Genomic DNA, 13,828 nt, shown 5'->3' with positions numbered 1-13,828 from the left:
TTTTGATCCATTCAATATACAGATTCAATGCAATACCTATTCAAGTACCAATGACATTTCACAGACATAGAACAAACACTTCAAAAATTTATATGGAACCATAAATGACCCTGAATAGCAGCTGCACTTTTGAGAAAGAAGAACAAAGTAGGAGGGATCACAATACCTGATATCAAACTGTATTACAAAGCCACTGTAATCAAAACAGCCTGGTACTGGCATAAATCAAAACAGGCACATAGACCAATGGAACAGAACAGAGAGCCCAGAAATAAACCCAACTCTCTACAGTAAATTAATATTTGACAAAGGGAGCAGTAACATAAAATGGAGTAAAGATAGCCTCTTCAACAAATGGTGTTGGGAGAACTGGACAGCTACTTGCAAAAAAATGAAACTTGAGCACCAACGTACACCATACACATTGATATTTCTTTCCCACTCTCTCCTTCCCTTCCCTTCTCTCTAAAAATAAGTAAATAAAATATTTTTAAAAATCTGTATCATATGGGTGCCAGAAGGAGTGGAGAGAACAAGAAATTAAAAATGTATTTGGAAACATAACGATGAAAAACTTCTCTAACCTGGTGAAGCAAATAGATATGCAAGTTCAGTTTGTGCAGTGTCTGAAAGTGAACTCAAAGAGGCCCATAGCAAGGAATATTGTAATTAAAATACCAAAGGTTAAAGATGAGAGAGGGGCAAGATAAAAGCAGTTGGTTATTTATAAGGGTGCCTCCATAAGAATGTTAGCTGGTTTCTCAACAGAAACTTTTCAGGTCAGAAGAGACTGGAGCAAAATATTCAAAGTGATGAAAAGAAATGACCTACAACCAAGATTACTCTATCCAGCAAGGCTGTCATTTAGAATAGAAGGAGACGTAAAGAGCTTCCCAGGCAAGAAAAAAAACTTAAAGGAGTTCGTCACCATTAAACAAGTATTATAAGAAATGTTAAAGGGTCTTCTTTAAGAAGAAGGAGGTAGGCAGGGAGATCAAAATATGTATAACAAAAAGGCAATAAATACATACATATCAATAATTTGTTTAAATGCAAATGAATTAAACATACAAATCAAAGACATAAGGTGGCTGAGGAGTAATTAAACAAGACCCATACATATGCTGTCTACAAGAGACTCGTTTCAGATCAAAAGATACACACAGTCTGAAAGTCAAGGGATGGAAAATATATTTCTGAAAATAGGAACAAACAAACAAAGCTGGAATAGCCATAAGTAGACCAGAAAAATATACTTTAAAACAAAGGCTATAACAAGAGACAAAGAAGAATCCAGTAGTTACACTTCTGTGTGTTCATCCACAGAAAATGAAAAACACTGAATCAAAAAGACATGCAGCATATGTTCAATGCAGCATTATTTACAATGGCCAAGATATGAAAGCAACCCAGGTGTTCATCAGTAGATGAATAAATAAAGAAGAAGTTGTATAAATATGCAGTGGAATATGACTCGGCCATAAAGAAGAATGAAATCTTGCCATTTGTAACAACATGGATGGATTCTAGAGGGTATTGTGCTGAGTAAAATAAGTCAGGAAGAAAGACAAATGCTATATGACTTCAGTTTTATGTGGAATCTAAAAAACAAAATAAATGGACAAGCAGAACAGAAACTGACTCACAGATACATTTTTACAGTTGTCAGATGGGAGGGACATGGGGAGATGGGTAAAAAAGATGAAGGGATTAAGAAGTACAAATTGGTAGTTGCACAATAGTCACAAGGATATAAAGTAAAACACAGGGATGTACAGTAAAATATAGTCAATATCATAGTAACTATGATTTCAGATGGGTCCTAAATTTATCAGGTGATCAGTTCATAAGTAATATAATGTCTAGTTACTGGGTTGTATACTTGAAACTGATAATATTGTATATCAATTGTAATTGAAAAACAAACAAAAAATAAAATACAAAGAAAGAAAATGAACAGCCTGATTAAAAAATAGGCTAAAAATCTAAACACACACCACCAAAGGTTTATAAATTGTAAAAATGTATATGAAATGATGCTTGACATGATGTCATTAGGGAATTGCAATGAAAAAAAAATAACTGTTCAGTATTCTGTCACATCTAACTTTTGTCTCTCACCTGTTTTTAATAATTTTTAATGTTTCTACTCTGGTCCATCTTGATATTTCTCTCCTTTTTACTTCTGGCTTTGTCTTTTCACATTCCTCCCTAATAATATTTTTAGCTTTAATTCACAGTTCTGGTTCTCAATCAAGTTTACAGCACAAATCTATTTTTTTCACCTGGACTTCAAATTTGTCAGAAGCACATTTACATTATATTTGAATACTCCAGCTCCTTTAGTGCTCTTCTTCAGCTTTATTTGAATGTTTGATATTAACAGTACTTGTGGTCAGCACCACAATCAGCTCCTGGTCTTGTTTTGGCAGAGAAAATGGTTTCTCCATATCCTGCTTCCAATTACGTAGTTTATTTGATTTTTTTATATTGGCCTTCTGGTGATGTCCATGTGTACACTCATCTGTTCAGTTGTTTGAAAGATGTGTTACGTGACTGACAAGTTGTTGGCTTTGCAGAAATACACGAGCTGATTTCTTTCCTCATTTCTACATTATTTTTACTTTTATGTTCTAATCACCTATTATTATCAGCATGTCTTGTTTTTGTGTATTGTCAATTTCTTCTTGGACACTTGCATAAAAGCTTTCAGTTTCATTAGCTTGTGTAGTGGGAGCATAGACCAAAATGTTGGTTATGTTACGAGGTTTTCCTGTAACTCTCATATATTATGCGGTCAGACCTTGCATTGCTGTTCCTGTCTGTCTGTGCTACATACATCTTGACTCAGTAGTAAAGCCATTTCATTTCTTGAGATAATTTTGCCTTTCTGTAAATTCATCCATGTAATTTTCTTGTTTCAGCTGAAAAGCTTGAAAGAAGTTAAGCCTTATTTATCAATTTGTTATGAAATTCTCTCTTTGTTTGAACATTTATTACTAATATTTTTATTCAAATACTTTTTTTAGTTTATTTATGCTTTAGGAGATAATAGTTCTGTTAACAGTTATAGAGGAGTTAAATATATATTTTATTTAATGCATCATAAAGAAATAGAAATAAATAGAACTTTTATTCAAATGACTTTGCATTTTTAGATTCCAGTTTCATTTTGACTTGTGTGTCATTCTGGGGAGTTTAATGGTGAGCAGAAACAGTCAAGGCTCTGCCCATTTGAAACTTACACACTAGATGTAAGGAGGGGGAGGGGGAGTTGTTTCAGTTTCTTCCTTTTGACTCTGGCTTGAAGTGAATTGCAGAATTTTTAAATGTGCATTCTTTTTTTATCTGTATTTTGAGGTTAAGAGTACAGTATGTAAAGAGAAAATATGAAGGAGACTCCATGGGGTGGGTAGTGCTGATACATTACTTGCACTGTTGGTGAGCATGTAAGTGATACAGCCACTATGAAAAACATTGTGGAGGTTTCTCAAAAAATTAAAATTAGAAGTACCAAATGACTCATCAATTCCATTTCTGGGGATTTATCCAAAGGAAATGAAAACACTCAGGTATATGTACTCCTATGTTTATTGCAGCATTATTTATAATAGCAAGATATGGAAACAAATTAAGTATCCATTGATGGAAAAAGAAAAAATCCTGCCATTTGGGACAACATGAATGGAACTTGAAGACATTATGCTAAGTGAAATAAGTTGGATAGAGAAAGTCAAATACTTATGATCTCACTCATATGTGGAATCTTAAAAAAAATGAACTCATAGTTAGAGAACAGTTTGGTTGTCGCCAGAGGCAGGGTTGGGCTCGGTGGGCAGTGGGCAAAATGGGGGAAAATGGTCAAAAGATACAGATTTCCAGTTATAAAATAAAAAGTCATAAAGATGTTATGTACAGCATGGGGCCTATATGTAATAGTACTCTATCTTAGATTTGAAAGTTACTAAGAAAGTAGATCTTAAAAGTTCTCAAGAAAAATATTTGTAACTGTGTTGGGTAATGGTTGTTACCTAGACTTATTGCAATGATCATTCCATAATACAGTTATCAAATCTCTATGCTGTACATCTGAAACTAATATAATGTCATATTTCAATTATATCTGAAGTTAAAAAAAAACATACCACACCACACCCAGTAGGATGTCTATAATAAATGAGACAGACTATACAAGTGCTGGGGAGGGTGTGGAGCAACTGGAGCCCTCATTACCTGCTGGTAAGAATGTGAAATGGTACAGCAACATTGAAACACAGTATGGCAGTTCCTCCAAATGTCAGACATAGTGTTACCAAATGACTCTCCTCCTGGGTACATATGCAAAAGAAATAAATACATGATATGTGAAAGCAGCCGGTCATGAGAGGACCCATATTATATGGTTTTACTTATATTAAATGTCCAGAATAGGTAACCTCATAGAGACAGAAAGTATTTTAGTGGCTGTCAGGGTGGGAATGGAAGATGGAAAACACCTATTGCTGATAGGTACAGAGTTCTTTTCGAGATGGTGAAATGTTCTGGATTAGATGGTAGTGATGATTGATTGCATAAAGCTGTGAGTATACTAAAAATCACAAGAGTCTTAAACTTTAAAAGGCTGAATTTTATGCTATGTAAATTTTATCACTATAAATTGTTATTTAAAAATAATAAAATAGCTCCAAATTGGGCTTTCCTGGCTTTGAACGTTTGTGGGCAAAATCCTTTTTCCTATTCATCTTCTGGCTGCTGCATGAGCTTCACTGACAGGACTGTACGATGAGCATCTAATGGTCTCAGCTAGCACTCTGGTTGACAGTGGTTTGAGTTCCTTACGAACTGTGGCTGTGCACAGACGAGGCTGCAGCTTCTGCCTGGGGGGCAGTCAGAACTGGGCAGGAGCTGAGACCCGTCGTCTCATTCACCCCAGAGCGGGGGTTTTCCTGGTGGTCACCGAGATCATTCAGGCAGGGAAGCTGTGCCTGGCTGTATTCACCATTTCCAGCCTGATTATTTTAGGTCATTTGAATATTAGATAAATTTGTTTATTGTACTCACAAGTAATTTAAGAAAAAATTATATCCATCATATTTATTTTTAAAGAAAATGTTAAAACTGCAAAATATTGAATCACCCCTTAATACCCTCTCCCTAGAAGTCATACAATTTAATATATATTAACAATTAGCAGTATTCAGCATGCCTCATAATTTAAAAAGATTTGTATATGTAATGTACTAAAAAGTCATTTTTGTATCTTAAAAAGAAAACAATCCTTTTGAAAATCAACTGTTCTAAAGCACATGTTCTCGGACTTCTCTTTGTGTAAAATCAGCAGGGACTTATTACAAATGTGCATTTCATAGGCCATCACTCCTCAGAGACTGGTCTCGTCTATATTTTTTAGGAATACCCCAGATGATGCCAGTGAGCAATTTGCACTTTGAGAAACTCTGCCCTAAGGGATCCAGTCTAGAATTAGGACGTGGTAGGTGTGGTTCTAATCTAATGTGCTTCATTTTTACCACACGTACTTATTTCTTAAGGTATTTTCCAGCCATTTGGTATTAGAAATAGATACTGTACACACTTTTATTCTATTAGAAAATATTTTCTCAGAAACATAACTTTTCTAAGTGTGTGAAATTGTGTAAAGTCGTTGTTAGCCCTGTTAGCATCTTTGTTGCTGTTACTCTTAATGTAGCACTGCCTTCTGCTATTTCCAGATTTCTTTTGACTTGGCTGAATATACTGCAGACGTTGATGGAGTTGGCACTTTACGGCTTCTGGATGCAGTTAAGACCTGTGGCCTTATCAACTCTGTGAAGTTCTATCAAGCTTCAACAAGTGAACTTTATGGGAAAGTGCAAGAAATACCCCAGAAGGAGACAACTCCTTTTTATCCTCGGTCACCATACGGTGAGAGTGCCGGCATGCAGACTTGTGCATGTGCTGCTTCCCCTGTGGGTGTTGGTGTGCATTTGTTTCTGCCAATTCTGTTCATGTCTCCTGGCTGAAGTCATTTGGGTGTGAGATTAACATTAAGATCAACTAAAGTGACTAGACTTGTTGAGAAGCATACTTTCATACATTGCTAAGTATAAATATTTGCTCCCATTCCCTCCAGGGTGAAATTACCACCTCACCTCAGCAATTCATGTTCATTCAACCTTTTCATACAGATCACTTTGAAAAGAAAATGAGACCAAACATGATTCTTTTTTCTGAAATATTGCACTGAAGTGATAAGGTTCCATGTTTTTTATCTCCCCGATGAAAGTCTTTCTGAGTTTAAACCCTTAAAAGAAGCAAAAAAAGAAGGAACAACAAAAAAGTTCTATTATATTTTTTATATTTGTAAAATGAATATTTTATGACTATGGAAAATCTCCAGTGACAAAATTTCTAAGCAGCTAGATATTAAGATCCCATAGTTTTCACTTTCTAATTCCTTAATGCTAAGGAAAAAGGAATAAAGTGTAAGATGATATATGGCACACATTACAGTTGAAATTAGCTTATGAAAGAAAGAATCATGGGTATTAAGAAAGTAAGAAATTCTTAATATTTTCTTGTATACCTGATTAACTGGCAAAAGAATGTTTGTCTTTGGCTGTTGACTCATTTTTTTCTATCTTAATACATCATAGAGTATAATTTTTCCAAGTTGTTACTTGTTAAAGATGACTGAAAATTGCTGCTTTTTAACAACAAGACACTGTCTTTCGTATTAATCACTGTCTTTTATTTGCTTTTAAAAATTATTTCAACAGGGGCAGCCAAACTGTATGCCTACTGGATTGTGGTGAATTTCCGTGAGGCATATAATCTCTTTGCAGTGAATGGTATTCTCTTCAATCACGAGAGTCCTAGAAGAGGTTAGTAAATATATTAATGGAAAAGAGAATTTTAGACTTTCCCAAAACAACAAAAAGTTGCATTTATATTTGGCATTTGTAGTATACAGACTGGAAAATTTCACGTTTTAACTATTATGCATGTCAGAAGTGATAAACGAAGAAAATCTAGCTATAAATTTTTAGGGTTTTTCCCCTAACAAATAAAAGCAAACATTTTTCCAATTTTAATTTGTTCAAGCCTCTTTTTAATTTAAGCATTAGGAATTTTTGTGTGAATGCAAAGAAATAAGTAGTAAACTAATACTTGTTTCTGGAAGTCACTCTTTTTAATGTAGACTTAACTTGTAGATTCTGTATATATGTTTCCTTCAAATCAGTTGGATGTTCAATAGTTTTTTCTTTATATTTCAGTTAAACAGGCATCCAGAATTACTATGCTTCTAGAGTATATTTTAAAATACATTTGAAATTATTTCTTTTTTTGAAAGAATACATTCTAAAATAATGATTAAAAATACTTATTAAATACAGAAACAAGTAACACAGTTGTTTATTATCATTGTCAAGTACCTAATTGTATGTGCTCTTTTGTTATATGACTGGCAGTGCAGTAGGCTTGCTTACACCAGCCTCACCACAAACATGTGAGTGAAACGTGCTACAACATCAGTAGTTGACAGGAGCTTCTCAGCTTTATTATAATCCTAAGGAACCATTGTATATGTCAGGGGTGTCAAACTCATTTTCACTGGGAGCCACATCAGCCTTGCAGGTGCCTTCAAAGGGCCAAATATAATTTTAGGATTATATAAATGTAACTACTCCTTAACAGTTAAGTGAGAGCTCAGTGCTGCTGCCAGGTAGAAATAAGGCGCTGGACCAGATAAAACAAGGTGGAGGCCTGGGTTTGGCCCGCTGGCCTTGTGTTTGCCACCTGTGGTATATGTAGTCTATCATTGACTAAAACATCAACAATGTCTTGTGAAAAAGTCATTTTGATGATTTAGTACTCTGATAGTAAAGACATCTTTGAATAATTTTAAGAACATTGCATTATCAGCCCAATTCAGTAACAGAGGAAAGAGCAGTAGAGAATAGGAAAACCTGGATGGTTGCTCAAACCATCAGATTCCTCAAACTCAAAACTCAAATGATACTGACATTAGCTGAGTGATCTAGATAGGACCCACAACCACACAGGGTCCACAACCTCCCCCACAAGGTATTATACCAGACTGTGATCATCATCATATTATGACAATTCAGGTCAGAAGAGCTGGATGACTCATTATCAACTATCACAGGAAGGAAACTACTAGTAAATTTCTATTAATGCAGCCCCCAACCATTTATATCCCAGGAGAACAGGAGAGGGCCACAGTCTCCTCCTCTGGTTAATCTAGATCTAGACTCCTGGCTGAATTATAGATTCCGTATTTCATAGGATATTTTGAAAACTGGAATATACTCAGAAGAAGCAAATCAGAATGGTGACCTGTTGTGAGAAGAATGTTATCCCAACCAGGAGGAGTTTAACTGGACAAGAAAGGGCTAACTGAGCATTCCCAAAGCAGACTGTTTTGTCAGCTGCTCCAGAAAAGAGGCAGGAACAAAGGTGGGAAGCAGATATTTGCTCGCCTCTGAGTTTCAAATAGTAGGACTGCCTCCTGAGGGAACCAGAAGTTTCCAGAAGGACTGGGTACCACAACACTGAAAATACTGGAAAAGGAATACTTATCATAAATAAATGACCTCAAAAACCTTCCAATTTCATGTAAGGAAATCTTAGTTATTCTGTGCATTTGATGAATACGTATTCTTAGTTATTCATTGTGTTTGATGAATACATATTCTTGCTTACAAATATAAGCAAGTAAAATTAACGGAATTGTAGAAATAAAAATCTCGCATAAAAAGAGGAATCTCTGCTTTGGATTGCTGAGCTAGAGTTCATGCACATGAACTCCATTTATGATGGGTAAATATGGGCAATGACATTTGGAATAAAATTTCAGGGGCCCAATGACCCAGTGGAAAAGCAGAAAAAACTAGAGTGAGAATACAGGGTGGGGCAAAACCAGGCTCACGGCTGTGTGTGAAACAGAGTTCATTCTTGTATTATTTATTTATTATATTATTTTCAATATGAACAACTGTAAACCCACTTTTGCCCCACCCTGCATATTAATCATCAATATCCTAAGTGAAGTTTGGTACTACATATTTAAACTAAATTTACTTAGATTCTAAATAATTTATCCACATATATTAATATGTTCTCAACAAACTCTTAGCAAATGCGAAGTCAGAGATATAGCTGTTCTTAGCTATTAAGGGTGGCTAATCTGAGAAGTTGCTGAGTGCTATCATTTCCAAAAGAAAAAGTGCTAGCATTTTTCTTTGTGTCTCTGCTACTAAGTGTAAGGCATCTTTTAAAAAGGCATCTCATAATTCTAAGTGCTCTTAGTATTGCTTTTGTAAAGAAGGTTAATTAACTTTTTCCAAAAAGGACACCTTTTTAAAGTAGGTCATCAGTCATGAAGCATTTTGTTCTTAAGTTCAGGGAATACAGAGGACTGAATTAGTTTCTGTCATCTTTGGCCATAGGTGGCCCACCCCTAGCTTCCAAATATTTTAGAATCATTATTGTGTTTTTGTGTTTGTTTTAAAAAATATTTGTTTGTATTGTCTTGTTGTTTTCACATATTTGTTCTTGAGACTGTTAAAAACATATGAGTCCCTTGTTCCAAATATTGGGTTTTAAATAAGAAATTGTTTATTACTATTATTTCTTATTTACTGAAGCATGACAAATCTTTATGAAACATGAACCCTCTTTATAATTTAAAAACTGTACAATCTAAGAATTTTTGTTAAATTTTACTGTCAGCCTTTTAGTTTGAGAATAAATGAGAAGTTCACCATTATAAGTTTTTTCATGCCCCAAAACTAGTAATGCTTATAGCTTTCTGAGTGAAATTTTGTATGATTATATAGCTATATAATTAAGCCAAGTCATGAAAAAAATTTCAAGTGACAGGTTCATAAAGGTATCTTTAGTGTCAGTACATTCTTATTTTATAATTGTGTAAGTTAAATGTTCCCATGATGTGCCATGAAAACATAAGAGCCTGGTCTGTCCTCTGTTGCTCAAAAGGAAAACAACAAGCAGCCAGTATCATTTTTTAAAAGTGAATTTTGTGGTTCTGGGTGTTCTTAGCAGAGTAAAAAGAGCAAGGAAGAACTTAGTGATTCTTGCTTGTAGCACTTGGTATAGGGGATGCTCAAGAAATCTGTTCAGATGATGTTCCTTTCCTCTTAAGTCATAAACATGTTTATACCTGTTGTTTGGATTTCTGTACATTTCTCTCCTTAACCTCTCCATCTGCAAAAAATAAATACAAGTCCATTGTTTCGAGTCATTGTGCTTTTGTTGCTAAGTTTCTTTGAAAGGCTAGTCAAGGCTCTGATGGTTTAAAACTGTTAACTATATAAATTAAAGTAGGGGAAAATATGATATTTTTAATTACTTTGAAGTAGCTTATGAATCAGGATATTAGAGTTTCTTTTCAAATATATTGTTTATTTGAAACAGTGAATTGTTTGTTAATCAAGCCATTGACTTGATTTTCTCACTTTGACAACTGTAGCACATAATATTGAGCTTTTTGTTTTCTTGCAATGTGACTTTTTCATTTTCAGTACGAGTGTAGAATGAGTGTCTTAGGTTCCTATAGTTAGGGTATGAGAGACTTCCCAGAGTCTTTGTCCTTCAGGAAAAAGCCCACTCCAGGAGTGTACTTGGTGGAAGTTCTCTGCTGTCTGGTGTTGGCAGGTGAGGTTCAAGTGTCTGCTGGTTCACAAGTGCAGCCTGTTTACTCTTGACTCTCATATGCATGCCACTAGTTTTGGAGGAGGAGGTAAATTTAAGAGTGCCAGTCTTTTTATGAGGATATTTTTCTTATGTCAGCTTATCTTTATGTGCCTTTAGGTAAATCTGGACAATATAGTGACCACTACTTTCATAATCAACTAAAAAAGTAAAGTTTGGCTAAGTAAACCTACCTCATTGTCACTAGTTTACTAGCAGTGAGTCACATGCAGTGATTAGCTTCGTCCCTTGGATACCTTTAGACTAAGTAAGAAATCATAGTTCATGTTAGTGTTATTTCTTCTATTCTCTTCCTCCCTCCCCCTCTCTGTAGTTTTCATCCCCCTCTTCTGTCCTCCTCCCCCATCACTCCCTCCTCTCCCTTCCCATCTCACCCTCCTCCTTCTTCTCTTCACTCTTCTTCAGTGTTAAGAATGGAACATTTATTCCGTTCTGTATGAAGTATTATCTCTTCGCAGTAGGTATTTTTCTTTTCATTCTCATTCCATCTTTGACTTCTAAATTAATCCTGCTTTGTTCCATGTGTGATAATGTAACATGCTACCTGCTCTGGGACGAGGGAGCCTTCTAGGGAAGCTTCATCAGTGCTTTCTTCCTTCAGGAGCTCTTCAGGTACTGGACTTCCTGCTTTCTCTTGAATTCCAAGAGAGCCTAATGAATACCGCTGAGAGACTGGTGCATGTTATGTGCTTAATTTATTTTGAATTTCTTTCTTAGTTCAGAGAAATTTTTTATAATTTCCCAGCTGAAGGAATAAGAGTAGTTTGGCAATTATCATCATCATCATCATCATCATCATCATCACAATAGTAAAAAATATACCCATGAGCTGTTTTTGTTGCATTTGACATAGTGAGTTAATACCCTGAAGGTACTTTTAGAGGCATTCTAACTTTTTCACTTACACTTTTTTATGTGTATATAAAAATATGCATATACTTTTATCTTTCTAGTTTTTTTATTTTAAAATATATATTTTTAGCCCTGGCTGGTGTGGCTCAGTGGATTGAACACTGGCCTGTGAATCAAAGGGTCACCGTTTCAGTTTCCAGTTAGGGCACATGCCTGGGTTGCAGGCCAGGTACCCAGCTGGGGGCACATGAGAGGCAACCTCACATTGATGTTTCTTTCCCTTTCTTTCTTTAAGAATAATATTTTTAAAATAACAATGTATATTTTAACAACATTGCATAGCTAATATTCCATTTTTGAAAGAGCTTTTAGGAAATAGACAGTTAGCTTCCACCTGTATGTATTCTATGCAAGTACCCTCAGAATTTATAAGATAGAAGGAATGTAAAGATCATTCCATCTCATTTATTTTGTCAATGAAGAAATTGATGAGGTTGAGTTGTCCAGGGTCACAAAACTAACATATATCAGCACCGAGACTAGAAATAATCCTGGGGAATGGCAGAGTGACACAAACATTCATATTTGTAGAATTAGCATATAAGTGAATTTTGGAGGTGAAACTAGAACAATTCTACCTTCTTTAGGCAGACTTGGTTACTTATACCATGGAATGAAGCAAATGAAGTTTGAAATCTATCTCAGTTGCTCTTACCTTTTATAAAAGATAATATTTATTTTGATTAAAGGCAATTTTTTCAGTTTAGCAAAAATAGTCATAATAAAGCATTAGTTTTGTAATCTTAAAATATAAATGTGGTATGAAACAAATAGTTTGAGTATCACCAAGAAGTTATCAATGAAGAGAAATAGAATTAATACAAAATACATTGAAAATCATATGGCAATAACAAGTTACCAAGTACTTTAAATGTACCCATCATTAACAGTTTAAAACTACTACAAATGGATAGTAACTACTATTGTTTAGATATTGAACCATTTTTAGATGACGCAGCACATTTCTCTAAATATGGGCTTCATAAGAAATCATATATATCAGTCTAAATACAGTATTCACCTGAGAGAATCTTGATGTTTTAAGGTTCATGAGGTTTATGGTTTTGAATTTGAGACTTGAGCTTTTTTCTAGCTACCAAGTGTTTTGCTTCTTAAAATCTTTAACTATATTTATTATCATCAATTAATCTTTATAGTTTTAAAACTATAATTTACAAAAAAGTTGTCATAGTAAAATTTTGGATATTATTCTCCAATTTTTCTACAGGGTTTTCTTTATTCATTGCTTTAAAGATAAGATTAATGTACTGGAGAATAGCAGTTTTCAACAGAGGGATTGAGCAATGACGATGGGGAGGGTGTCACTATGCCCCCAGAGGACAAGTGAGACTATCAGGAGATACTTTTACTTCTAATTATCACAACTGGAGATGAGGGGTGGTGGCAGCCAGGGTTGCTCCTGCACATCCTATAATGCACAGAAGAGCCTGACAGCAAAGGGTTACCCAGCCCAAAATACCAGTAGCGCTGATGGTGAAAACACTGCTGTAGATTTCACCCTCAAATGTTCTCACCATCTAGATGAATGTCATTTCTAAGACTAGGATCTTCTCTTTCTTTACATATCACTTGTACTTTGCAGTAAATCCTTTGTAGAGCTTTCACAAACATTTACCTAAACACAGGAGAAAAGCACTCTGATTTAAATACCTCCATGCGAACCTATTTAGGCCTTAAATATTCTGATCAAATGCAGGTCAAACCCAAGTTGGGGAACATCAGATAACAGGGTTGTTATTTCAGGGCTCTCCTAATCATTTGTACAATTCTCTTCAGTTACTCACCAGTCTATAGGACCAAGTCCAGGTAGGCCCATGACTCTCTCTTCATATCCAAAATAAATGGGCATAATTATTTTTTGTTATAAATTATAACAAGAACAAGGCTTTTCTTTGGAAATAAGTTGTAGAGTCTATGTTTTAGCTTTACTATAAGACAACCATTAAAATGGATTTGAAATCGTCTTTCAGTGCATAGGATTACAATAATATTAATGTAAGAGGTTTACTTTATTTGATACTTTTTTTTTAAATTCAAATTCACAGATATTTTAATGCTTTAGAGGATACTAGAATGCATGATATAAATCAAATAACTGGACTTTGTTTTTATTTAATACCAATAAGCAGAAAGTACTCTT

The 13,828-nt window shown here is 34.7% G+C and overlaps 1 protein-coding gene across 1 annotated transcript in view; it reads left to right on the top strand.

The window, feature by feature from the left end:
• GMDS (GDP-mannose 4,6-dehydratase) overlaps positions 1-13,828 on the top strand; it is a 711,168-nt gene that overhangs the window by 293,702 nt on the left and 403,638 nt on the right. The window contains exons 5-6 of the mRNA XM_037128689.2: positions 5,730-5,922; positions 6,777-6,881. Of these exons, the coding sequence (XP_036984584.1) occupies positions 5,730-5,922; positions 6,777-6,881 (298 nt within the window). The remainder of the gene's footprint in view (positions 1-5,729; positions 5,923-6,776; positions 6,882-13,828) is intronic.

This window comes from Artibeus jamaicensis, unplaced genomic scaffold, assembly GCF_021234435.1.
Source record: "Artibeus jamaicensis isolate MK-2021 breed Jamaican fruit bat unplaced genomic scaffold, CSHL_Jam_final contig_594, whole genome shotgun sequence".
In the NCBI taxonomy this organism is placed as follows: domain Eukaryota; kingdom Metazoa; phylum Chordata; class Mammalia; order Chiroptera; family Phyllostomidae; genus Artibeus; species Artibeus jamaicensis.
This window is presented reverse-complemented; position numbering and strand designations above follow the sequence as displayed.